General features: G+C 44.8%; 1 protein-coding gene across 1 annotated transcript in view; it reads left to right on the plus strand.

The window, feature by feature from the left end:
• The window catches only part of LOC144683184 (voltage-dependent L-type calcium channel subunit alpha-1S-like), a 258,879-nt gene that overhangs the window by 26,107 nt on the left and 205,205 nt on the right, over positions 1 to 27,567 (plus strand). The window contains exons 3-8 of the mRNA XM_078546145.1: positions 2,587 to 2,690; positions 6,831 to 6,982; positions 10,119 to 10,203; positions 13,279 to 13,439; positions 14,250 to 14,475; positions 18,941 to 19,148. Of these exons, the coding sequence (XP_078402271.1) occupies positions 2,587 to 2,690; positions 6,831 to 6,982; positions 10,119 to 10,203; positions 13,279 to 13,439; positions 14,250 to 14,475; positions 18,941 to 19,148 (936 nt within the window). The remainder of the gene's footprint in view (positions 1 to 2,586; positions 2,691 to 6,830; positions 6,983 to 10,118; positions 10,204 to 13,278; positions 13,440 to 14,249; positions 14,476 to 18,940; positions 19,149 to 27,567) is intronic.

The following is a 27,567-nucleotide window of genomic DNA, read 5'->3' on the forward strand; positions in this document are numbered from 1 at the left end:
CGGGGGATCAACCCGACCACATCCTGCTCCCGGGGGATCGACTCGACGACACCCTGCTCCCAGTGTATCGACTCGACCACATCCTGCTCCCGGGGGATCAACCCGACCACATCCTGCTCCCGGGGGATCAACCCGACCAAATCCTGCTCCCGGGGGATCAACCCGACCACATCCTGCTCCCGGGGGATCAACCCGACCACATCCTGCTCCTGGGGGATCGACTCGACGACACCCTGCTCCCAGGGGATCGACTCAACGACACCCCGCTCCCGGGGTATTCTTCATGTATGCTCCACCCTGCCATGTTGTTACTGTTAGGAGCCTATAAATTATTCCCACAAGCGACTTTTTTCCTTTGCCTATTTATTATCTCTTCCCAAACTGATTCCATGTCCAAATCTTCCAGCCTCTGGATTGTCCTAGACTGAAAATGCACATTGGGACTCTGTAGAAGTCCTATTGCACGGACCTCCATGGGAATTACCCAGGAAGTTTCAACTTCCGATGGGCAATTCCCCAGCTCCCTGGGACCCTCCCTGAATGTCACCAACTCTGAGCTAGAGTAGGAGACTATGGGTGGAATTTTCCAGCCGCATCATGACAGGATCCGCTGTGGGAGATTCAGCGGCCCAGCCAAGGTCCATTGGATTATCCCATCGATAGGTGGGACTGGAAAATCCCACACTTTGATCAGTTTCGTGGTACTTGGTTGAATCTTTACCCACAAAATATTAAACAGATTAAAACCTAGTCTAACCTGGCTAACTACAAAAGTGACTCCCTAAACTATTCCGTGACAATTCCCCAACCATGCGACTACCCCACCCGACCCGAACTGGCCCAACTACCCCACCTGACTACACCCACCACCCCCCCACCCCCCGCCAACTGACCAGACCGAACCATCCCCTTCGATTACCTGCTGACCTGACCTGGCGCGACTCCCCCCCCTGACCCGAGCCGACCACCTTTCCAATCTGACCCCACCCAACTAGCCCCCCGAACCTGAACTGACCAATCCCCCTACCTTTCCACCAACCACCTTCCCAATCTGACCTGTCTACCAACTCACCCACCTATCACCTATCACCTCATCCACCTACTCATCTAACCTTATCCTCCGAACTGTACCCACCTAACCTTACCCAGTTTACCGGGCTTACTCACTTGTGCTCACTGGCCCACTACCTCTTCCTAACCGCATGTCCTTCTGAAATGTCAAGTACCTTCAATATTTAGGTCCTACCCTTGGTCACATTGTAGCCGCATTTCTGTAATGCCCATCAGATCATAAATATTTATTTCTATTTGAGCTGATAATTCAGCCATTTAATTAAAAATGCTACGCACATTGAGAAACAGCCTTTATTTCTGTCTTTTTACTATTTATGCAATCTCTGGCCTTATCTGCTGGTGCACTCTTAAATTTGTATTCTCTGTCCCTTCCTGCCCCACTTTGATTATCTTTCCCCTGATGCTACCTTGCTCTCTTACCTTGTCCTTTCCCTTTAATGTTCTTCCCTCACATGATCGCTTGTACCCACAATTTAGTTTAAAGCCCACTTTACTGCTCTAGTTACACGACTTGCCAGGACACTGGTCCCAGCAACGTTCAGGTGTACACCATCCCAACGGCACAGCTCCCACTTTCCCCAGTACTAGTGCTAGTGCCACAGGAATTGAAACCCACATCTCCCACACCAGCCTTTGAGCCACGCATTTAACTCTCTAATCTTATTTACCCTATGGCAATTTGCTCATGTCTCAGGTGATAATCCAGAGATTATTACCTTTCAGGTTCTGCTTTTTAATTTAGCATCTAGCTGCTCATGATCCCTAAACTGAATCTCTTTCCTACTTCTACCTGTGTTGTTGGTACCTACTTGGTCCACAACAACTGAATCCTCCCCCTCCCACTCCAAATTCCTCTCCAGCCCTGAACCCTGGCACTATATAGGCAACACAGCCTTTTTATACTCACCGCTCTGGAACTCCGCCCTCCGACTCTGCTCCCTGGAGCTAGGACTTTTGGACTCTTGCTGTCAGCTACGGAATCACAGAATTGTTAAAGTGCAGAAGGAGGCCAGTCAGTCCATCATGTCTGCACTGGCTCTTGGAATGAACAATTCACTTTGTCCTATTTTCAAGCCTTCTCCCCTTAACCCTGCACATTTGCCTTTTCAGATAACAGTCTAATTCCACCTTGAATGCTTTGATTGAACCTGCCTCCATCATGCTCTCAGGCAGAGCATTCCAGACCCTAACCACTTGTCAAATCATTTTTCCACATATCACTTTTGCTTCTTTTGCCAATTACTTTAAATCTGTGCCCATATATACACCCAGGTCCCTCTGCTCCTGCACCCATTAGAGTTGGACTCTTTATTTTATATTGTCTCACCAGCCCAATCCCTGGCTAACCACCGGTTCACCGGCCCAACCCCCGGCTAACCATCGGTTCACCGGCCCAATCCCTGGCTAACTACTGTCTAAAAGATCCCTATCCTGCCAATGCTGCCGCCTCCCTCGACTAACTCCCCCAGTTTGCCCTTCCAGCCAGCTAAGCCCCTTGTCTGTTCCCTGCAGGTCAATGATGCTATTGGAAACGAGTGGCCTTGGATCTACTTTGTCAGCCTCATCCTACTGGGCTCATTCTTCGTGCTCAATCTCGTACTGGGTGTCCTGAGTGGGTGAGTCTGCAGCTATAGAATGTTCCAGTACTGAAGCAGCTGCGGCCCATCAAATTAATGCCAATGTTGTTCTCTGCTCAAAGTACCCACTCTAAACACACTCTCCTGCTCACCCCCGTACCCTTCAATATTCCACCTGGTCTAACCCCACACTCCTCCTCACCACACGCCCTTTAATATCCCACCCAGTCTAATCCCACTCTCCTCACTCCCCACACCCTTCAATATCCCACGTAGTCTAACCCCACTCTCCTCCTCACTCCCCACACCCTTTAATATCCCACCCAGTCTAATCCCACTCATCCCTCTCTGCCCGCACCCTTCAATATCCCAACCAGTCTAATCCCACTCTCCTCCTCACTCCCTGCACCCTTCAGTATTCCACCCAGCCTAATCCCACTCTTCTCACTCCCCACACCCTTTAATTTCCCACTCAATCTAATCTCACTCCCCTCTCACTCGCCGCACCCTCAAATATCCCACCCAGTCTAATCCCACTCTCCCCTCTCTCCTGCACCCTTCAGTATCCCACCCAGTCTAATCCCACTCTCATCCTCACTCCCCATACCCTTCAATATCCCACCCAGTCTAATCCCACTCTTTTCAATCCCTGCACCCTTTAATTTCCTGCTCAGTCTAATCCCACTCCCCTCTCACTCCCCGCACCCTTGAATATCTCACCCAGTATAACCCCGCCTACTTCCCACAGCCTTTAATATTGTTATGACACAGCAGTTGGTAAAGGCTGAGTTGTTTAAATCCCAGAGGGAAACTTGAACAACTGTGATACTCTATATTTTTAATTGCTACGTTTGAAATGCAGCTCTGAGTTCAGAAAAGAAGCCACCAAACCTTGAGGTTTTTCTATAAACTAAATTAAACATTTATTAATTTAACAAGAAATTAAACACATATACATGTCTACAAATTACTACCATATTAATTTTTAAACAAATCCCCAAATTAATCTTTCCCAGGTAAATCTTCACCAAGGCAGCAATAACCCACAGACTTTGAACAGACACCAGGCAAAGCAAATTTGACCTTACAATGTCAAAATGAGGTTCCTTGCAATTTGGTTCCTTTGCAGATATAGTTGTAGAGCTTACAATCTTACATGCCTCAGACCTGCACATATAAAGCTCCTTTCTGTTTATACCTAGCCTTCTTGTTCAATGTAAATTCTCATTGTATCACTAGGTCTTTGAACTCCACCTCTTTTAACAATAAAACCTCTTTGATAGCACCAATTTTATTAGTAATATAAACACATTGCTTGGTGTCTCTTAGCTAGGTGCAAGATTTTACTTCCTTGTTTTGAATGGTTTATTCAACAAATGCAAATGTACATATTACCTTCTAGCTTTATGTTTATTTAATTAACATCTCAAACGACTATTTGTCAAAGCACCCAGATTAGCTGGTTTTAATCCAATTAAACCACATACAGACACACACCCTACTATAAATCCAATTTAAAAATGATTTCCAATAACATTATACACATTAATATCTCTTCATGGCAATATCCCACCCAGTCAAATCCAACTGTCCTCACTCCCCACACCCTTAAATATCCCACCCACTCTAACCCCATTACCCCCCATCTCCCCGCACCCTTTAATATCCCACCCAGTCTAATCCCATTCTCCTCAATCCCCACATCCTTCAATATCCCACCCAGTCTAATCCCACTCTCCCCCTCACTTCTGGCACCCTTTAATATCCCACACAGTCTAACTACACTCTCCTCACTCCCCACACCATTTAGTATCCCACCCAATCTAATCTCACTGCCCCTCAATCCCCACAGTGTTTAATACCCCACCTTGTCTAATCCCACTACTCCCTCACACCCACACCGTTCGATATCCCACCCAGTGTAATCCCACTACCACCTCATTCCCCACACCCTTCAATATCCCGCCCAGTCTAATCCTACTCTCACATTCGCTCCCCACACCCTTTAATATCCCACTCTCTGCTCACTCCCTGCTCCCTTTCATATCACACCCAGACTAATCCCAATCTTCCCCTCATTCCCCACACTCTTTAACATCCCACCTAGTCTAATCCTACCCCCTCCTTACTCTCCGCATCCTTGAAAATACCCCACAGTCTAACCCCACTCTCCTCACTCGCTGCACCCTTAAATATCCCACCCAATCTAATCCCACCCTCCACACTCCCTGCAGCCTTTAATATCACCCAGTCTAACCCCACTCTCCGCCTCACTCCCCGCAAGGTTTAATATCCCATCCAGTCAAATCCCAATGTCCTCTCCCCCACACCCTTCAATATCCCACTCAGTCTAACCCCACTCTCCTCTTCACTCCACACGCCCTTTAATATCCCACCCAATCTAATCCCACTCACCTCACTTTCCGCACCCTTTAATATCTGATCCAGTATAATTCCACTCTCCCCCTCACTCCCCGCAGCCTTTTATATCCCACCCAGTCTAATACCACTCCCCTCTCACTTCCCCACCCTTCAAAATCCCACCCAGTCTAATCAAACTCTCCTCACTATCCGTACCCTTTAATATCCCACCCAGTCTAACCGCACTCCCCTCTCACTCCCCGCAGCCTTTAATATGCCACCCAGTCTAATCCCATTCTCTCCCTGACACCCCACACCCTTTAATATTCCACCCAGTCTAATCCCACTCTCCTCACTTTCCGCACTCCTTAATATCCCACCCGGTCTAATCCCACCCAACCCAATCCCACCCAACCCTCACTCTCCGCAGCCTTTAATATCCCACCCATCTTAATCCCATTGTGCCCTCACTCCACGTGCCAGTTAATATCCCACCCAGTCTAATCCCACTCCCCACTCACTCCCCGCAGCCTTTAATATCCCTCCCATTCTAATTCCACTCTCCTCACTTTCCGCACCCCTTAATATTCCACCCAGTCTAATCCCATCCAACCTTCACTCCCTGCAGCCTTTAATATCCCACCCAGTCTAATCCAACTGCCCCATCACTACCCACAGCCTTCAATATCCCACCTAGTCTAATGCCCCTCCCCTTCACTCACCGCAGCCTTTAATACCCCTTCCATTCTAACCCCACTCTCTCCCTGACTCCCCACACCCTTTAATATCTCAACCAGTCTAATCTCACTATCTCCGACTCCCCACACCCTTTTATATCCCACCCAGTGTAACCCCACTCCCCACAGCCTTTAATATCCCACCCAGTCTAATTCCACTCTCCTCGCTCCCCACACCCTTTAATATCCCACCCAGTGTAATCCCACTCCCCCGTCACATCCCAAATCCTTCAATATCCCACCCAGTCTAATCCCAGTCCCCCCTCACTCCACACATCGTTTAATATCCAACCCAATCTAATCCCACTCCCCGCACCCTTTACTATCCCACCCAGTCTAATCCCACTCCCTTGTCTCTCCACATACCCTTGAATATTGCACCCAGTCAAACCACACTCTCTTCATTCCCATATCCTCTAATAATCTGAATTCATTTGAAAGGAAAATGTGGAACTAAAAATCTGACCTCGGTAAAAGTGAGCATGAAACAGTGAAAGGAGAACAGGCTTGAGGGGTGAATTGGCCAACTTCTCTCCCTATGATTGCTGGTGCTTTTCACCCAGACTTTGTTTCAATCAGCATGTAATGTCGGAAGTGATTGGGACTTTGAGTTCCTCCTGTGAACCTGAGCTATTTCACTTCCCATTCCCAGGAGAGTTTGCAGGCTGGGAAGGTTTCCTGTTCAGGGATTGTCATATCGCAGCTCTATTCCAGCACTATATCCAACTGGCAGGAGAGTCATTCAGGGGTCAGTTTCAGTTCAATATAGGGTTTTGTGAAGCAAGAGAATGGAGTGGAAATACCATTAAATGGTGAAATCTAAAAGAAACAGCTGATGTTACTTTTCGTACAATTAATTTTAAAGTGCACTCGCTATTTTTATGGAACTGGCCCTTCAGTCAAAAGTCTCACCCAAAATACAACATCTCTGAGAGTGAAACACTCCCATTGTGCTGCACTGGCAATGTCAGCCTAGTTAATAGGCTTAGGTCTCTGGAGCGGGCCTTGAACCCATGACTGAGTCAAAGGAACATGTGTCCCTTCTGGAAAAATGATCTGTGACCTTCTGTGTGTGATTCAGGGAGTTCTCCAGAGAGAGAGAGAAGGCTAAGTCACGGGGCGATTTCCAGAAGTTCAGAGAGAAGCAGCAGCTGGATGAGGACCTGAAGGGTTACCTTGACTGGATCACACACGCTGAGGATATTGACTTAGATCACATCAACCGTGGAGAAGGTGAGGAATTAAGTGAGTCCTTTGGGCCAGGGGCAGTTGCTTTGGCTGAGACATTTACAACCCAACCCTGCAAATTGTTCTGGAGACATGATGCCCCATAGCTATGACCCACCCCTTAACCATAGAACCATAGGAAAGTTATTTCACTGGCACAGAAAGAGGCCATTAAGCCCATTGTGTCTACACTGGCCGAAAAAGAAAAAAAAAATCCACCCATTCTAATCCCACTTTCCAGCACCTGGTCCGTAGCCTTGCAGGTTACAGCACTTCAGCAGCAGATCCAAGTGCCTTTTAAATGAGTTGAGGGTTTCTGCCTCCCCCAACAAACCAGACAGCGAATTCCAAACACCCACCACCCTCTGGGTGAAGAAGTTTTTCCTCACGTCCCCTCTAATCTTTCCACCAATTACCTTAAATCTGTGCCCCCTGGTAATTGACCCCTCAGCTAGGAGAAACAAATCTTCCCTGTCTACCCTATCGAGGCCCCTCATTATTTTGTACACCTCAAATAGGTCACCCCTCAGCCTCCACAGTTCCACGGAAAATGACCCCAGCCTATCCAATCTTTCCTCATAGCTGTAATTTTCAAGCCTGGCAACATTCTTGTAAATCTCCTCTGCACTCTCTCCAGAATAATTATGTCCTTCCTGTAATGTGGTGACCAGAACTGTACACACAATTCCAGCTGTGGCCTAACCAGCGTTTTATACAGTTCCAGCATTACATCCCTTGCTTTTGTATTCAATACCTCATCCAATAAAGAAAAGGGCCATTTCTTGACCACCTTGTTCACCTGGCCTGCCATCTTCAGAGGCTTGTGGACATGCACTCCAAGGTCTCTCGCTTCCTTAGCTCCTTTCAATATTGTCCCATTTATTGAGTATTCCCTTGCTTTGTTTGCCCTCCCCAAATGAATTACCTCACACTTCTCTGGATTGAATTCCATTTGCCACTTTTCTGCCCACTCAACCAAACCATTGATATCATTCTGGAGACTACAGCTATCCTCTTCACTATCAACTATACGGTCAATTTTTGTGTCATCTGCAATCATGCCTCCCATATTTAAGTCCAAATCATTAGTATACAACAAACAGCAAGGGACCCAACACTGAGCCCGATGGAACACCACTGGAAACTGCTTTCCATTCGCAAAAACATCCATAAACCATTACCCTTTGTTTCCTGTTGTTGAGCCAATTTTGGATCCAACTCGCCACCTTCCCCTGTATTCTATGAGACCTCACTTTTCTGACCAGTCTGCCATTTGGGGCCTTGTAAAATGCTGAAATCCATGTAGACAACATCCACTGCACTACCCTCATCAATCCTCCTTGTTATTTCCTCAAAAGATTTGACTAAATTAGTAAGACATGACATTCCCTTAACAATACCCAGGATCTTAACATCCAAGAGGGAAGATGGGGCCTCGAAAATCCAGTGCAGTACTGAGGGAGTGCTGAACTGTTGGTGCTGTCTTTTAGACTATCCCTGATCAATCCATGCCTTTCTAAGTGGCAGTTTATCCTGTCAGAATTGATTCCAATAATTTTCCCACCACCGAATTCAGACTGACTGGCCTGTAATTTTCTGGCCCATCCCTCACGCCCTTTTTAAATAATGGTACAACGTTTGCAGACCTCCAATCCTCTGGTACCTCACCTGTATCTAATGAGGATTGGAAAATGATCCTTAGAGCATCTGCTATTTCCTCGTTGGCTTCCTTTAACAGCCTGGGATGCAATCCATCCGGCCCCGGTGACTTATCCACCTTCAAGGATGCCAGTCCCTCCAGTACTTCCTGTCTCACTATGCTTATTGTATCTAATATTTCACACTCCTCCTCTTTAACTAGAATGTCTGCATCACCTGCTCCTAAGTGAAGACAGAGACAAAGTCTCCATTGAGAACCCTGCCCACGTCTTCAGCATCAACACATAAGTTACCATGTACATCTCTGATAGGCCCTATCATTTCCTTAGTTATTCTCTTGCTCTTAATGTACTGATAGAACACCTCTGGGTTTTCTTTGATTTTGCCTGCCAATATTTTTTCGTATCCTCTCTTTGCTTTCCTAATTTCCTTTTTTACTTCACCCCTGTACATTCTATACTCCTCTCGGCTTTCTACAGTATTAAGTCTTTTGTGACTGTAATAAGCTTTCTTTTTCTGCTTTATCTTGCCCTCTATGCTTCTGAATAACCAGGGGGCTCTAGATTTGGCAGTACCACCCTTTTTCTTTGTTGGGACACGTCCACACCGTGCCTGTAGAATCTCGCTTTTAAATGCCTCCCACTGATTTCTCACTGATTTTCCATGAAGTAGATTTTCCATCCAGTCCATTTTTGCCAGATCACTTCTCAGCTTTGCAAAATTTGTCTTTCCCCAATTTGGAGCTTTTATTCCTGTTCTACCTTTGTCCTTTTCCACAATGATGCTTAATCTAACTGTATTATGGTCACTATGTCGAAAATGGTCAAGTAAATTGGCCAACTTTTCTGAACTCTTATTGTATCTGTAGGTGCAGCTCACCCTGTAGTTTTCATTACACACCAGCCTCTAAACATTTGTGAAAAAGTTTGAGAACCTCTACTTACACCAAACAAAATCATCAGCTCATAAACCTTTCTCCTCCCTACTCTTCTTCAAAAAGCATCTGAGTCAGAGGTCGTGGGTTCAAGACCCACTCCACAGAGTGAGCAGAAAATTCAGTGTAGTACTGAGTGCTGAACTGTTGGCGGTGTCATTTGGATGAGATGTTAAACCGAGGCCCCATCTCCCCTCTTAGGTGCAAAGATCCTATGGCAATTTTCAAAGAAGAGCAGGGAGGTTCTCCCCGGTGACCTGGCCAAGATTTATCTCTTGACCAACATCACCAAAACAGATTATCTTGTCATTATTATACTGGTGTAAGTGGGATCTTGCTGTACAATGTTTCCTACATTACAACAGTGACTGTACTTCAGAAGTGCTTCATTGGCTGTGGAGTGTGAAGCACTTTGGGATGTCCTGAGATTATGAAGACTACTGTATAAATGCAAGACTTTCTTTTTTGGGACCTTCTATGGCCACCTGAGAGGGCAAGGCTAGCACTTTTAAATGTGTGAGTATTGTGACTGTGTCTCCCTCTCTGCAGGGATATTAGCATCGGATGAAAGTGGCTCCATGGCCTCTCAGGAACTGCTTGAGAAGGAGGGAATGAGCCTGTTCTCACGCATCAAGTAAGTCGGCATTGACCAATCCCAGTCTGTCCCTTACCTATTAGTGTGTAAAAGGTCAGCTTCAACCAGTGATGTTGGCCTTGTGGAGTTGAGGGAGGTGGAGAAGGGCTGATAGAATGGTGCAATGAGTTTATTTGTTTTATGTACTGTTGGTTATAGAGATGTAGAGTTCATGGTATTGGACTTGGGACTTGAAATTTGGAGGCCGTGAATTCAAATCCCACCATTGCAAGTTGCGGAATTAAATTCCAGAATATATATTAGCTGAGCAGAACTCTCACTTCTGTCCAAGCTCACACCTCAGTCTGTAACTGAGACAGCACTGGACTGTCAGGATTGTCATCCTACAGACGAGACATTAAACATTTGGGTTCCCCAGGGCCACTGACCTCATTACGGCCTTTGTCCAAACTTGGATAAAAGAAATGAATTCCAGGGGTGAGGTGAGAGTGACTGCCTTTGACATCAAGGCCACATTTGACTGAGTGTGGCATCAAGGAGCCCTAGCAAAACTGGAGTCAATGGAAAACAGGTGGAAAACTTTCCACTGTTTGGAGTCATACCTAGCACAAAGGAAGATGTTTGTGGTTGTTGGAGATCAGTCATCTCAACTCCAGAACATTTCTGCAGGAGTTCCTCAGGGTAGTGTTCTCAGCCCAACCATCTTTAGCTGCTTCATCAACGACCTTCCCTCCATCTTAAGGCAGAAGTGGGGATGTTCACTGATGATTGCACAATGTTCAGCACCATTCACGACTCCTCAGATACCGAAGCAGTCCATGCCTGCCTGCAGCAAGACCTGGACAACATACAAGGATTGCGTTGATAAGTGGCAAGTAATATTTGAACAACACAAGAGATAGGCAATGATTATCTCCAACATGAGAGAATCTAAACATCTCCCCTTGACATTCTCATCATGAATTCCCCACTATCAACATCCTGGGGGATACCATTGGCCAGATGAACTGGGCCAGCCATAAAAATACTGTGGCAGCAAGAGCAGGTCAGGGGCTGTGAATCCTGCGGCGAGTAACTCCTGACTCCCCAAAGCCTGTCCACCATCTACAAGGCACAAGTTTGGAGTGTGATGGAATATTCTTCCCTATCTGGATGAGTATGGCTCTGCCAACGCTCAAGAAGCTCAACACCATTCAGTAAAAGCAGACTGTTGGATCGGTACTTCATCAACATCTTAAACATTCACCACCACCAATGCACAGTGGCAGCAACCACATATAAGATGCACTGCGGCAACTCAGCAAGGCTCCTTTGACAGCACCTTCCATACCTGTGACCTCTAGCACCTAGAAGAACCAGGGCAGCAGATGCATGGGAACACCACCACCTGCAGGTTCCCCTCTAAGCCACACATCAACCTGACTTGGAACTAAGGGGAGGTGGTGGCGTAGTGCTAATGTCACTGGCCTAGTAATCCAGAGCTAATGCTCTGGGGACATGGGTTCAAATCCCAGTACTGCAGTTGGTGGAATTAAAATTCAAATAATTAACAAAAAGATACTGGAGTATAAAGCTAGTCTCAGTAACATTAATTGTTGTAAAAATCCACCTGGTTCATGAATGTCCTTTCAACATCCTTATCTGGTCTGGCAGCAATCTGGTTGACTCTGAAATGGCCTAGCAATCCACTCAGTTCAAGGGCAAGTGGGGATGGGTGACAAATCCTGGCCCAGCCAGTGACACCCACATCCCATGAAGGAATGATCAAACTATATCGTTGTTACTGGGTCAAAATCCTGGAACTCCCTCCCTAACAGCACTGTGGGTGTACCTACTGCAGTGGTTCAAGAAGGCAGCTTACCATCACTTCCTCAAGGGCATTTAGGGAGAGGTAACTGTCAGGGGTCTAGGACCTCACACTATATATTTTTATAAAGTATATATATATATATATATACTCACGGCTAATTTCTAAAATTTTAAAAACTGAGCAATGACCTTTTAAAATAACTGAAGCTATGTCTGTCTGTCACAAACAAAAGTGGTACCAGGGAGTATCACAGAAACTTGCACCTCGTAATCTCTGAAAAGACACCAAAGTCTCCTGGTTGCAGAGACAAATTCAAAGGGAATTATACAAAGGCCATTCACATTTCATAAGCCAGGCCTGATCAATCAGAGCCAATTCACCTGCTAGGACAAAGGACCCTGCAAACCTCTCTTTAAGCCTTAATGGAATCTCAGGGACCCAGACAAAGGGATACACACACTTTATCAAAGCCAAAGTGGAGAGGTGGGAGTCATGTGACATGCCCCCCTAGCTGGTGGAACCAGTAATATTGTCATGTGGAGCTGCAAAGCTGCGTCTGCCATCTTTTCATCCCCCTAGCAGCACAGAAATGGGGCTCTGTCCAGTTTTGAATAGCCGACCCCATCTACACTGTTTCACCTGGAATTTCTGCCTATACCGCCTCTATGACTAATTTACTTCCATGTGCCTATCTCATCATGAACTCTACTGGAAAAGTAAATTATCCAGCTTTTCCAGAACAAAATGAAAACCTCTGACAGCAAGTCCCTTTTTTCAGCAATACTCAAGTTCTGTACGACCAAACGACTATTTAAATTATAAAAAGCACTTTGGAGCTTGCTGAGGTTTTGAAAGGCACTACAGAAGTGCAGCTTTTTCTGCTAGTGGGATGACCATGAAGCTGTCAGACTGTCATAAAAATCCAATTGCTTCACTTGATGACATTCAGGGAAGGAAGCCTGGTGTCCTGCACCAGGTTGGCCTGTATGTAACTGCACGTCTGTACTATGCTGTTGACTCTTTGGGCTGGACTGTCTACCCAGGTGGGGGGTTTATGGGCAGGTGGAGCAACCTGATTTCCCTGGGTTATTGACAACTTCTGCTACTGGGGCCTGGCCTCAGAATCCTTGCCTTTTCCTGAAAGAGTCAGTGGAGCCTTGAAGATTGGGGGTGGAGGGAGGAGCTCAACAGATCCTGACTGCCTTGGCACATGGTTGGAGGGTTGGGGCTTGGATGGAGGTGCATTGGTGTTTAGCCCTAAAATAAAGCTGGGCTAGGGATTGACTTTTCAATTTGTCCTGCAGTTGGCGATGTCAGAGGTGGAATCGGATGTTCAGGCGGAAGTGCAGGGTATTGGTGAAATCCAACTTCTTCTACTGGCTGGTGATATTCCTCGTTTTTCTCAACACTCTGATGATAGCGTCGGAGCATCACCATCAACCTGATTGGCTGACCAACGTCCAGGGTAAGACCAGAACCTGTAAAGACCAGAGTCAGCATTGCCCCAAATAATGAAGCCATGACCCCCCACCTCCCCCGCCCGCCCCCCCAACCCCGCCCCCCCCCACCCCTCCCCCACTACCCGCATACACAACCAGCCTCTGCTCTGGTAATACAGTATCCCCCATACACAACCAGCCCATCCACTAGCCATTGAGCCTCCCCATACACAACCAGCCCCTCCTCTGGTAATACAGTATCCCCCATACACAACCAGCCCATCCACTAGCCATAGAGCCTCCCCATACACAACCAGCCCCTCCTCTGGTAATACAGTATCCCCCATACACAACCAGCCCATCCACTAGCCATAGAGCCTCCCCATACATAACCAGCCTCTCCTCTGGTAATAGAGTATCCCCCATACACAACCAGCCCCTCTTCTCCTTCAGCCCCTGTAATAGAATTCACCCTCAATACACAACCCTTGTCCCACCCCTCTGGACCTCCACCCCCGAGTAATAGGACTCCACCCCAACACCCAACTTTCTCCCCACCCCCACACTGATAAAAGAGCTCTTTCCAATGGTAGGAGTTGTACCCATTTCCTCACAACCCCGGCCCTCATAAGAGAACCGCCACCCCAGGGTAACAGTCATTTCAACCTGCTCGGCCAAACAGTATCAGTTGCACTCTCTCTCTCCCTGTCTGTTAATATCACAGATTCTTAATATCACTCTCTCCATCTCTCTCTCTCTTAGTATCACTCTTTCTGTCTGTCTTTGTTATTCTCTATCTCTTTTGCTCACTCTCCCTCTCTATTTCTCACTTGTAGACACTGCCAACAAGGTGTTATTAGCCCTGTTCACGGTGGAGATGATCCTGAAGATGTACAGTCTTGGCCTGCAGGCCTACTTTGTTTCTCTATTTAATCGGTTTGACTGCTTTGTGGTGTGTGTTGGGATCCTGGAGACTATTCTGGTGGAGGTGAGAGTAATGTCTCCACTAGGAATCTCTGTCCTCCGATGTATCCGACTCCTAAGGATCTTCAAAATCACCAGGTATGGTTTGTGGGCTAGAAATACTAAGTCCACAAATAGCACTCAATTCTCCAGTCTCACTGAATCAGCAGAATTACTCACCCTGCCACTTGCTTCAGCTGAGTCCAGGGATGCTTCACTGGAAGATCAAACTTGAAACTTAATTAAAGGGATGGTGACAATTTAAAAGTGTACAGGGGCAAAGGTCAAACATGATTAAAGCTTTTAGCGAGCATGAAAGGGCATGACATTCCTGAGGCCAAAGGGCATATGGGATAGGTGAGGGGGAAGGGCCTGAGTCTCCCGGTAAATTCTGGAGCAGCCAACACTGTACTTCTTCATGGATCAGGATTGGAATATTGAGCAGAGGCAATATCAGCTAAATGATATAATTGCCAACGTAGTGCAGGAACAGGGAGACCTGGGGATGTACATAGACACTCTTTGAGGTGGGAGGATACGTTGAAAAGGCTGTTACAAAGACATATGGGACATCTGGCTTTATAAACAGGCATAAACTACAAAAGTGAGGAGGCTACACTGAACCCTTGCTGTTTAGGCGTCAGTTGGAGTACTGTGCTCAACTCTGGACACCACATTTCAGAGAAAATGTCAAGGCCTTGGATAGGGTGTGAAGGTGATTTATTTGAATACTGCGAAGGCTGCAGGTCTTCAGTTACATGTAGAGCCTGTAAAAGCTGAGGTTGTTCTTACAGCAGAGAAGCATAATGAGAGTTTAAATATAGGTGATTAAAATCCTGGACTAAGTAATTCAAAACTGTCTCCACTGGCAGAAGGATCCATCTTTATTCATTCATGGGGCATGGGCATTGCTGGCTAGACCAATATTTACTGCCCATCCCTAATTGCCCTTGAGAAGGTGGTGGTGAGCTGCCTTCTTGAACCACTGCAGTCCATGTGGTGTAGGTACACCCACAGTTCTGTTAGGGAGGGAGTTCCAGGATTTTGACCCAGCGACAGTGAAGGATTGTGTAAGACATATGAGGTGAACTTGCATGTGTCCAAACCCTTGTCCTTCTAGAGTGGTAGAGGTCAATGATTTGGAAGGAGCCTTGGTGAGTTGCTGCAGTGCAACTTATACATGGTACACACTGCTGCCACTGTGCATCGGTGGTAGAGGGAGCGAAAGTTTAAGATGGCGAATGAGGTGCCAATCAAGTGGGCTGCTTTGTCCTGGTGTTAAGCTTCTTGAGTGTTGTTGGAGCTGCACTCATCTAGGCAAGTGGGGAGTATTCCATCACACTCCTGACTTATGCCCTGTAGATGGTGGACAGGCTTTGGGGAGTTAGGTGAGTTACTTGCTTCTGAATTCCCAGCACTGACCTGCTCTTCTAGCCACAGTATTTATATTTATATGGTCCAGTTCAGTTTCTGGTCAATGGTAACCCCCAGGATGTTGATGGTAAATTCAGCGATAGTAACGTCATGGGGAAATGATTAGAACCTCTTGTTGGAGATCGTCATTTCCTAGCATTTGGGTGGCATGAATGTGAATTGCCATTTGTCAGCACACGCCTGAATGTTGTCCCGTTCTTGTTGGCGGAGTGTTGCGCACCCTTGTTGGCAGAGTGTTGTATTCATATGAACATCAGAAATAGGAGCAGGAGTAGACCATATGGCCCATCGAGCCAGCTCTGCCATTCAGTGCATTAATGGTTGACGTTTGGCTTCAACTCCACTTTCCCGTCTGCTCTCTTAATCCCTTGATTCCGTGAGGGATCGAAAATCTGCCTCTCATAGACTTAAATATATTCAATTATGAAGCAACACAGCCCTCTGGGGTACAGAATTCCGAGGATTCACAACCCTTGAGTGAAGAAACTTCTCCTCATCTCAGTTCTAAATGATCGGCCCCTTATCCTGGGACTGTGCCTGCATGTTCCAGATTCCCAGCCACAGAATAATGTCTCAGTGTCACCCTGTCAAGCCCCTTCAGGATGTTGTATGTTTCAATGAGATCGCCTCTCGTTCTTCTAAATCCAGAGAATATAAACCCAATTTACTCAGCCACTGGGACAAACCTTTCATCCCAGGGATCAGCCTAGTGAACCTTCGTTGTGCCCCCTCCAGTGCAAATATATCCTTCCTTAAATATGGAAACCCAAACAGTATTCCAGACATGGTTTCATCAAAGCCCTGTACAATTGTAGCAAGACTTTGCTTATTCTTGTACTCTAATCCTTTTGCAATAAAGGCCAACATGCCACTCGCTGTACCTGTATGCAACTTTCTATTTTCATCCTAAATTTCATTTTGCTCTCTCTACAACCTTGTTGCCACTGACTTAAACTGTCTATATCTCTGCAACATCTTTGTATCCTCCCCACAGCTTGCATTCCCATCCAGTCATTAATTTAGATTGTAAATAGTTGAGGCTCCAACACTGATCCTTGCCCACTAGTTACGGTCTGCCAGCTTGATAATGCCCTGTTTATCTTTACTCTTTGCTACCTATCTTTAAACCAATCCTCTATTCATGCTAATGTATTACCCCAACTCCTTGAGCCCTTATCTTGTGTATAGCCCCTCATCAAATACCTTTTGGAAATCCAAGTATGCTACATTTACTTTATTTATCCTACTAGTTGCATTCTCAAAAGTCTTTAATAAATTTATCGAACACAATTTCCCTGTCACAAAACTATGATCGTATTATGATTTTCTAAGTGTATTCTTAAGACCTCCTTTATAATAGATTCCAACACTTTCCCAATGACTGTGGCAGACTATCCAGCCTGCAGGTCCCTGTTGTCTCTTCTCTTCCTTTCTTGAATAGTGATGTAACTTCTAATCTGCTGGGATTGTTCTACTATCTAGGGAATTTTGGAAAATCATAACCAATGCATCCACTATCTCTGCAGCTTTTAGTACTCTAGGAAATAAGACCAGGTCCTGGGGATTTGTTGGATTTTAGTCCCTTAAGTTTCTCTAGCATTTTTTCTCTGCTGACATTAATTACCCTAATTTTCTGACTCTTATTAGCCCCTATGTTACCCTCTATTTCTGGTATGTAATTTGTGATTTCTACAGTGAAGACAGACACAAAATAGTTGTTTAATGCCACTGTCATTTCCTAATTCCCTATGATAATATTTCTTGTCTCTGCTTCAAAGAGACCAATGTTTACTTTAGCTACTCTCTTCCTTTTTATATACTTGTAAAAGCTCTTACAGTCTATTTTTGTATCCCTGGCTAGTTTGCTCTTATATTTTATTTTTTTCCATTTTGATCATCTTTTTGGTTGCCCTTTGCTGGTTTCTAAAACACTCCCAATCCTCAGACTTACTATTATTCTTTGCAATATTATAAGCCTCTTCTTTTAATTTAATACTAACCTTAACCTCCTGAGTAAGCCACAGATGGATCATTCTTGTTGAGATTTTATTTTTCAATGGAATGTATTTTTGTTGAATATTTTGAATTGTTTCATTAAATGTTTCCCACTGTTTATTCACTGCCATACCTTTCAGTCTATTTTCCCAATAAACCTTAGCCAGTTCTTCCCTCATACCTATGTAATTTCTTGTTTAATATTCTATCAACAGTATAACTACTGTTAGGGGGTTTATAAACTCAGCATTTTCTAACTCTGGCTATTCCTAATCCCCACCCATACCCATTCTGCTTTCTGATCTTCTGAGCCAAAATTCTTCCTTACATTTTTGTCCTCATGTCCTTTATTATCAGGGCTACTCCTCTTTTCCTATTGTGCCTGTTTTCCTGAAGTGTTGTGCACCCTGGAATATTTATTTTCCAATCTTGGCTACCATGTAACCATGTCTTTTTAATGGCAATTAGATCTAAATATATATCTGTATTTGTGGCACTAGTTCATTCATCTTACTGCGGATACTTTGCACATTCAGATAAAGAGTCTTTAATTTTACTTTTCTGCTACAATTGTCTGCATGGATATTTCTCACTGACGCACTATTACTGTTAAACTCTCTGCCCCTTCCTGTCCCATTCTGCTTGTTTTTACCCACATTGCTGCACTGTTCTATTGTCTCAAAGTTTCAACGCTTTTCTTTAGGTTTCTAAATCTCGCTATACCTAAACTACCCCCCACCCACCTTTTATTTCAAAGTCCTTTCTGCAGCCCAGTTATACAGTTCGTTAGGGCAGTGATCCTAGCCCAGTTTAAGTGGAGTCCATCCCAAATTAATAGCTCCCTCTTTTGAGTATTGGTGCCAGTGCCTCATGAGTTGAAGCCCCTTCTACCCATGCCACTCTTTGAGCCAAGCACTTGGTAGTGTCCTGTGTTCTCTAGTTGGCTGTGTGCTGTATGCTTTTGTTTTTGATAATGGCTTTCTTTGGTCAGGAGTGCCATTCAATAAACCAAGTTCCATGGGTCTCCGTTATGTGCTCCTTTTCCTTCAGTGTTTAAAGTAGTCATTGTTAATAGATGTGTTTTGGCCTCTAATTCTTATTCCCTCTTCTCATTCTCTATTTTGCTTTTGCTTAGATACTGGACCTCCTTGAGCAACCTGGTCGCCTCTCTATTGAACTCAGTCCGTTCCATTGCATCCTTACTCCTTCTCCTATTCCTCTTCATCATCATTTTCTCATTGCTGGGAATGCAGCTGTTTGGTGGAAAGTTCAACTTTGATGACATGACTGTGCGAAGGAGCACATTTGATAACTTTCCTCAGGCATTGCTGAGTGTGTTCCAGGTGGGTATTGGCTTGCATGAATCCCACTATATTGCTGTCTATAAATGGATGGTTGGGTGGTTGTTTATGGAGAAGGTCATGGGTTCAAGATCCACTACAGAGAGTTGAGCCTTAATCCAGGCTGACAGTGCAGTTCTCAGGGAGCGCTGCTTTGTTTGGGCTGTTGTCTTTCAGGTGAAACATTAAAGCGAGACCTTGTCTGTTCTCTTAGGTGGACATAGAAGATCCCAAAACTCTGTCCTAGCTGTTATTTATCCCTCAGCCAACACCAAAATAGATTACAATAAAAACAGAAAATGCTGCAAATGCTCAACAGATCTGGCAGTCTCTGTGGAGTTGGAAACAGAGTTAACATTTCAGGCCGATGACCTTTCATCAGAATAGGAAACGTTTAGACTTAATAGGTTATCTGTTCATTATCATATTGCTGTTTGTGTGAATTTGGCTGCCATATTTCCGACCTTACCACAGCATTTCAGTGGCTGTAAAGTACTTGGAGAGTTTGGGGTCATGAAAAGTGCTGTAGAATTGCAATTCTTGCTTTTATTTTTAACTTTCTGGTACCGTTTAATCCTCCTGCGGTCAAGATGTTGTCTTCTCTCACGACACAGAATCATTCCTCACCCTCTTCTTCACTGGGATAAATCTAGGCACAAGTCCCCTGCACCCCGGATACTGACCTGCACAGGGAGGGCAGGATTTAGTGACTCGAACAGAAAGGGTGGGACTTAGTGACCTGAACAGAGAGGGCGGGACTTAGTGAACTGACAGAGAGGGCGGGACTTAGTGACCCGGCAGATTGGTCGGGGCTTACTTAACCAGTGATTCCTTTGAAAGCCGTTTTCAATGAAAGTGGTTAATGCGAGGATCTGATCACATGTTCTTATTCCTTGTTGAAAGCTTGTTAGGTCCACACTCGGGAAGTTCTCCATTTCTGGCTTGCTGTGCTGTAGGATTAGTCGCTCTACTACCTTGAAGCATACTGATAGCAGGGATATTGGTTGGTACTTTGATGGGAATTCTGGTTTTTTTGCCCCGTTTTGGGAGGCTGATGACCTTAGACATGTGCCAGGATTTTGTCAGTCTTCCCTCCTAGATGATCTTTGTAAAGAATTCGGCCAACCAGAGGTGGGCCTGTGAGCCAAGGTGTTTTAGGAACTCGGGGAGGATGTTGTCATAACCAGCAGCAGTGCTCAGCTTGACAGTTTGTAGAACTTTGCCCAACTCCAGGGCGGTGAAGGATTCCGATCCAGAGTTGTACTGCCTGTGGAAGGATCTCCACTCACTCAGATTTGCTTCCTCATTCCTATTTGCAGCGATGCCTTCCCCATGTGAAGGGTTGGCTTGCTACCTGATTACCCATTTACAGATGGACAACTTGGCGTTAACGTTGGCTGGGCTGCTCCAAGGTGGTGTAGGACTCTGCAACATTTCTGACTTGAGTGGGTGAAGTCCAAGTTCTTTGTTGTCTCAACCCATCTGGCCTGGCGAGCACAGTCCAGGCATTCAATCAGATGTAAAAACAGAAAGTGCTGGAAAACCTCAGCAGGTCTGGCAGCATCTGTAGAGAGAGAAACAGAGGTGATGTTTCAAGTCCAATATGAGTCTTCTTTAGAACTGAAGGCTATCAGTCAATTCAAACGGATGGCCTGCCATGTCTGGCTCACCGGAGGACCTGTATTATTGGAGTTTGGAGGCAGACTCCCCTTCCAGGCAAGGTATATACACAGGGCAGTATTCCTTTGGAATGGTTCTGGTGGTTGTTCTGTAGATGGCTCTGTAGAAATGACTGTATGCTAGCTCTCTGGGGATATTTTAGAATGATGTTGTTATAACAATTTGTTCCAAAGTATCGCTGTATTCCTCCCAATTGGCTTTTCACAGGTTCCACTGCTGCTTCTTTGAGCTGGTGGCGATCGGTAGTTGAGGTCAAATGTAAATCAAAAATGGTCTGCGCTAGCTGTGAGCAAAGTTGGGCAGGATTTGGCCTGATGTCTAACTCAGCCTTGAATCTATTCAATGACCCAGCCTCCACTGCTCTCTGGGGAAGAGAATTCCAAAGTTTACTGATCTAATTCTTCCTCGTTTCCATCCTAAATGGGAGACCTCTTATTTTTAAACCGTGCCCCAGTTCTAGATTCCCTCACAAGGGGAAACACCCTATCAGCATCCACCCTATCAAGCCCTTTCAGAACCTTATGTTTCAGTAGGATCATCTCTCATTCTTCTAAACCCCAATGAGTATAGGCCCAACCTGCTCAACCTTTCCTCAAAGGACAAATCCCTTCATCCCAGGAATCAGCCGAGTGAACCTTCTCTGAACTGCTTTCAAAACAAGTAAGGAGACCAAAGCTCTACACAGTACTCCAGGTACAGTCTCACCAAAGCCCTGTACAAGACATCCCTACTTTTATACTCCCTGCCCCTTGTAATAAAGGCCTACTTAATTATTTGTTGTACCTGCATGCTGACTTTGTGTGATTCCAGTACAGGGACACCCAGATCCATTCATCCCGCATCATTCTGCAGTCTCTCTCAATTTAAATAAAATTTCTATTCTTCCTGCCAAAGTGGACAACCTCACGTTTTCCCACATTATACTCCATCTGCCAAATTTTTGCTCACTCATTAACCTATCTACATCCCTTTCTATCCTTCAAACAATTTGCTTTCCTATCTATCTTTGTTTCATCAGCAAATTTTGCTACAATATAGTCAGTCCCTTCATCCTAGTCATTAATATAGATCTAGTCCCTGCAGCACTCCATTAGTTACAGTTTGTCAACCTGAAAATGATCCATTCAAACCAACTTTTCCATTATCTGCTCATTAGCCAATCCTTTATCCATGTTAATAAATCACCCCCAATACATGAGCTTCTATCTTGTGCAGGAACCTTTTATATGTCACCTTATCAAATCCCTTTTGAAAATCCAAATACACTACATCTACTGGTTCCCCTTTATCCACCCTGCTTGTTGCATCCTCAAAGAACTCTAATAAATTTGTCAAACACAATTTCCCTTTCCCAAAACCAAGTTGACTCTGTCTGATTGTAATACGATTTTCTAAATCTCCTGCTACTATCACAGAATCTTTACAGTGCAGAAGGAGGCCATTCAGCTCATTGAGTCTGCACTGGCTCTCTGAAAGAGCATTCTACCTAATCCCACCCCACTGCCTTATCCCCGTAACCTGCACATTCTTTCTTTTCGGATAGCAATCCAACTCCCTTTTGAATACCTCGACCGAACCTGCCTCCACCACCCATTTCAGGAAGTCCGTTCCAGACTCCAACCACCTCTGGGTGAAAAAATGGTTCCTCACATCACATTTACTCCTTTTGACAATTATTTTGAATTTGTGCCCTCCAGTTCTCGATGTTCTCTTGATTGGGAATAGTTTCTCACTATTTTCCCTGTCCATATCCCTCAGGATCTTGAATACCTCTACCAAGTCTCCTCAGCCTAATTTTCTCCAAGGAAAAAAGTCCCAACCTCTCCAATCTATCCTCATAACTACAGTTCTTTATCCCTGGAATCATTCTTGTGAATCTCCTCTGTACTCTCTCAGTGCCTTCACATCGTTCCTCAAGAATGGTGCCCAGAACTGGATGCAGTACTCCAGATGAGGCCTAACTAGTTTCTTATACAAGTTTAACATGACCTCCTTCCTCTTGTACTCAATGCCCCTATTAATAAAACCTAGAATAACATATAATATAAAAGCAAAATAATGCGGATGCTGGAAATCTGAAACAAAAACAAAAATAGCTGGAAAAACTCAGCAGGTCTGACAGCATCTGTGGAGAGGAATACAGTTAACGTTTCGAGTCCTTATGAATCTTCATCAGAACTAAGGAAAAATAGAAATGAGGTGAAATATAAGCTGGTTGAGGGGGGTGGGACAGGTGGATAGAGGGTCAGTGATAGGTGGAGGCAAAGAAGAGATTGCCAAAGATGTCATTAACAAAAGGACAAAGCGGTGTTGACTGTGGTGATATTAGCTATGGAATGTGCTAATGGTGACATTAAGGGTAGAAAACAGGACAAGCGAGTGACAGATGGCCCTAGTGGGGGTGGGGGTGGGGTGGGGGGAAGGGATCGAAATGGACTAAAAGGTGGAGATAAAACAATGAATGGAAATACAATTAAAAATAATAGAAATAGGTGGGAAAAGAAAAATATATTTTAAAAAATTATATATTAAAAAATATAAATTATTGGAAAAACGGGGATTGGAAATGGGGTGGGGGATGGAGGAGAGAGTTCATGATCTGAAGTTGTTGAACTCAATGTTAAGTCTGGAAGGCTGTAGAGTGCCTAATCAGAAGATGAGGTGCTGTTCCTGCAGTTTGCGTTGAGCCTCACTGGAACTTTGCAGCAGGCCAAGGACGGACATGTGGGCATGAGAGCAGGGTGGTGTGTTGAAATGGCAAGCAACAGGGAGTTCTGGGTCATGCTTGCGGACAGACCGAAGGTGTTTTGGAAATTGGCATCATCAGAACAGATGTGATGGAGGTGAAGGAACTGAGAGAATGGGATGGAGTCCTTACAGGAAGCAGGGTGTGAGGAGCTGTAGTCGAGGTAGCTGTGGGAGTCGGTAGGCTTGTAATGAATATTGGTGGACAGTCTATCACCATAAATTGAGACAGAGAGGTCAAGGAAGGGAAGGGAAGTGTCAAAACCCCTTTGTCCTTTTGCCTATGACATCTTTGGCAATCTCTTCTTTGCCTCCACCTATCACTGGCCCTTTATCCAGCTCTACCTGTCCCACCCCACTCAACCAGCTTATATTTCATCTCATTTCTATTTTTCCTTAGTTCTGATGAAGAGTCATACGGACTCGAAACGTTAACTGTATTCCTCTTCGCAGATGCTGTCAGACCTGCTGAGTTTTTCCAGCTAGGATACCTTATGCTTTATTAACTGCTTTCTCAACATGCCCTGCCATCTTCAATGACCTATGTATGTATACACCGAGGTCCCTCTGTTCCCGCAACTCTTTTAGTGGGTCTCCCTTTATTTTATACTATCTCTCCACATGCTTCCTTCCAAAATGAATCACCTCACACTTACCTGCATTGAACTTCATCTGCCACTTGTCTGCCTTTTGAAGTTCGAGACTATCCTCATCATAGTTGACAATGTTTCCAATCTTTGTACCATCTGCAAATTTTGAAATAATGCTCTGCACACTACAGTCTAGATCATTAATATATATCAGGAAGGGCAAGGGTCCCAACACTGACCCCTGAGGAACTCCACTACAAACCTTCCTCCAATCTGAAAAACAACCATTTATCACTACTCTCTGTTTCCTGTCACTCAGCCAATTTTTTATCCAAGTGCCTACTTTCCCTTTTATGCCTTGAACTAGAATTTTGTTCACAAGTCTGTTGTGTGGCACTGTATCAAATGCCTTTTCAAAATCCATATATACCACATCAACAGAGTTGCCCTTATCAACCTTCTCTGTTACCTCCTCAAAAAACTCCAAGTTAGTTAAACATGATTTTCCCTTGATGAATCCATGCTGGCCTTCCTTAATTATCCTACACCTGTCTATGTGACTATTGATTTTGTCCCGAATTATAGTTCCCAGAAGTTTCCCTATCACTGAAGTCAAACTGACTTGGTCTGTAGTTGTCAGCATTATCCTTGCACCCTTCGCAATTCACCAGCCCTCCGGCATCTCCCGTTTGTCTAAGGAAGGTTGGAAGATTATCACCAGTGCTTCTGAAATTTCCACTCTCACTTCCCTCAGTACCCTTGGATGCATCTCATCTGGTCCTGGTACCTTATCAATTCTAAGTCAAGATAGCCTTTCTAATACCTCTTCCTTCTCAATTGTAAATTCCTCGAGTGTACTAGTTACCTCCTCCCTCACCTCGGCCTGGATAGCATCTTCTTCCTTTGTAAAGACAGATGCAAAGTACTCGTTTAATACCTCCGTTACTTCTCCTGCCTCCACATGCAAGTCTCCTCTTTTATCCCTAATTGGCCCTACTCTTTCTTTTACCATCCTTTTATTATTTACGTGCTTATAGAAGGCCATAGGATTCCCTTTTATGTTTGCTGCCAGTCTCTTTTCATGCTCTCTCCTTGCTTTTCTGATTAGTTTTTTCACTTCCCCATTGGCCCTCCTATATTCAGCCCGATTCTCCTTTGTATTTTCTACCTGACATAAGTCATATGCCCACTTCTTCCTCTTCACCTTTGCCTCTATCTCTCTCATCATCCACTTTAATATTAGATTCTAGCGTTTTCCCAATGCCAGATGTTAGGCGAACTAGCCTGTAGCTCCTGCTTTTTGTCTCCCTTCTTGAATAGTTGCATTATATTTGTGGCTTTCCAATCTGCTGGGATCTTTGCAGAATCTAGGAAATGCATCTGATATCTCTGTAGCCACTTCCTTTAAGGCGCAAGGATGCAGGCTATCAGGACCAAGGAACTTATCAGCCTTCAGTCCCATTAGTTTTCCTAGTACTTTTTTCTCTAGTAATTGTGATTGTTTTAAGTTCCTCCCTCCATTTTGCCCCTGCTTTTCCACTTTTCTTGGGATGCTTTTTGTGTCTTCTACTGTGAAGACAGATACGAAGTACTTGTTCAAAGTCTCTACCATTTCCGTGTTTCCCATTATTAATTCCCCAGTTTCACCCTATAATGGACCAACACTCACTTTAGCTACTCTTTTCCTTTTATACGTCTGGAAGCTTTTACTTCTTTATTTCTTGCTTGTTTTTGCTCACTCTCCAATTTTTCAATTTTTAATATTTTTTAGTCACCCTTTGCTGGTTTCTAAAATGTTCCCAATCTTTTGGCCTAACACTAATTTTTGCAGAGTTGTATATCTTTTCTTTCAATTTGATGCTATCCTTAACTTCCTTAGTTAGCCTTGGATGCTGCATCATTCTTGTAGAGTCTCTCTGGAATATATTTTTGTTGAGAGTTATGAAATATCTTCTTAAATGTCTACCATTGCTTCTCTACCTCTTACCTTTTAATTTATTTACCCATTCCACTTTAGCCAATGCTGTTTTGTAATTTACAAATAAATTACCTTTATTTAAGTTTCAGGCCCAAATTTCTCACCCTCAAAATGAATGTGAAAATCTATCATGTTATGATCACTCGCCTAGAGAATGCTTTACTATTAATTCTGTGTCATTACACATTACCAGGTCTAAAATAGCCTGTTCCCTGGTTGGTTCCAGGACCTATTATTCTTAGAAACCGTGCTGAGTGCATTCTATGAACTCATGCTCCAGGCTCCCTTAGCCAATTTGATTCATCCAATCTATATGAAGATTATAATTTCCCATGATTATTGCTATACCTTTCTTAGAAACCCCCATTATTTCTTGATTTATACTCTGTCCTAGTGCTCCTGCTGGACTGCAGTGAGTTCCCAAGGGAAGTGTGCTGCAATGGAACCCAGATGACAGCCAGTCTGGAGTCTTGCTGGGGCCAGGCTGGCAGGCCCCTCTGAGTGGGGTGGGATGGCCTCAGTGGAAAGGACGGGGCAGGGAGGGGAAATGCAGGGCAGGAAATTACTTTGGAGTGGACATTTCATGGGCACAGGGGCCCTGAAAATGATCTCCCGTCCCTTGCCTGGCCACAGGTGGGCTGGACATTTAGTTCCCCACCATGAGTAAAATACCAGCGGCGGCAGGAGAAAGTTCTCAAATAGCCATTAATTGGCCACTTAAGGGCCGCAATAGGGCCTACTGGTGAGTGGGGAGTGGGCCTTCTAATGGTTCCCCCGTCACTAGTAAAATTGTAACAGAGGCGTGTAGGTGCCAGGAACGGCGCCGCTGGCATGGTGTCCATGCCTGGCACCCCACTCTGAGGGGGCTTTAAAATTCCAGCTGATAAATAACAAATGTCATATAACGCTGGTGGGCGCATGTTATAGGCCCCCCTAACAGTAGTTATACGGTTGGACAGTGTACAAAACAAGAAATTATTGGAGCTTGTAACATAGGCAATTTGGTAGACAATCTTTATATAAACTGGACCAATCAAATTGACAGACGTGGTCTGGAAGATGAACTTGCAGAAAACTTTCATGACAGCTTGATACATTGTGGAACAGACTATGGATAAATCTAGCAGGTCTGGCAGCATCTGTGGAAGGGAGCACAGTTAACATTTCGAGTCCGCATGACTCTTCAACAGAACTTAGGAAAAATAGAAAAGGGGTGAAATATAAGATGGTTTAAGTGGTGGGGGGTGCGGTTGGGACAAGAGAGCTGGATAGAGGGCCAGTGATAGGTGGAGATAACCAAAAGATGTCACAGACAAAAGGACAAAGAGGTGTTGAAGGTGGTGATATTATCTAAAGGAATGTGCTAATTAAGGGTAGAAAGCAGGACAAGCAAGGTACAGATAGCCCTAGTGGGGGTGTGGTGGGGTGA

The sequence above is a fragment of the Cetorhinus maximus genome, chromosome 8 (genome assembly GCF_964194155.1).
Source record: "Cetorhinus maximus chromosome 8, sCetMax3.hap1.1, whole genome shotgun sequence".
Classification (NCBI taxonomy): domain Eukaryota; kingdom Metazoa; phylum Chordata; class Chondrichthyes; order Lamniformes; family Cetorhinidae; genus Cetorhinus; species Cetorhinus maximus.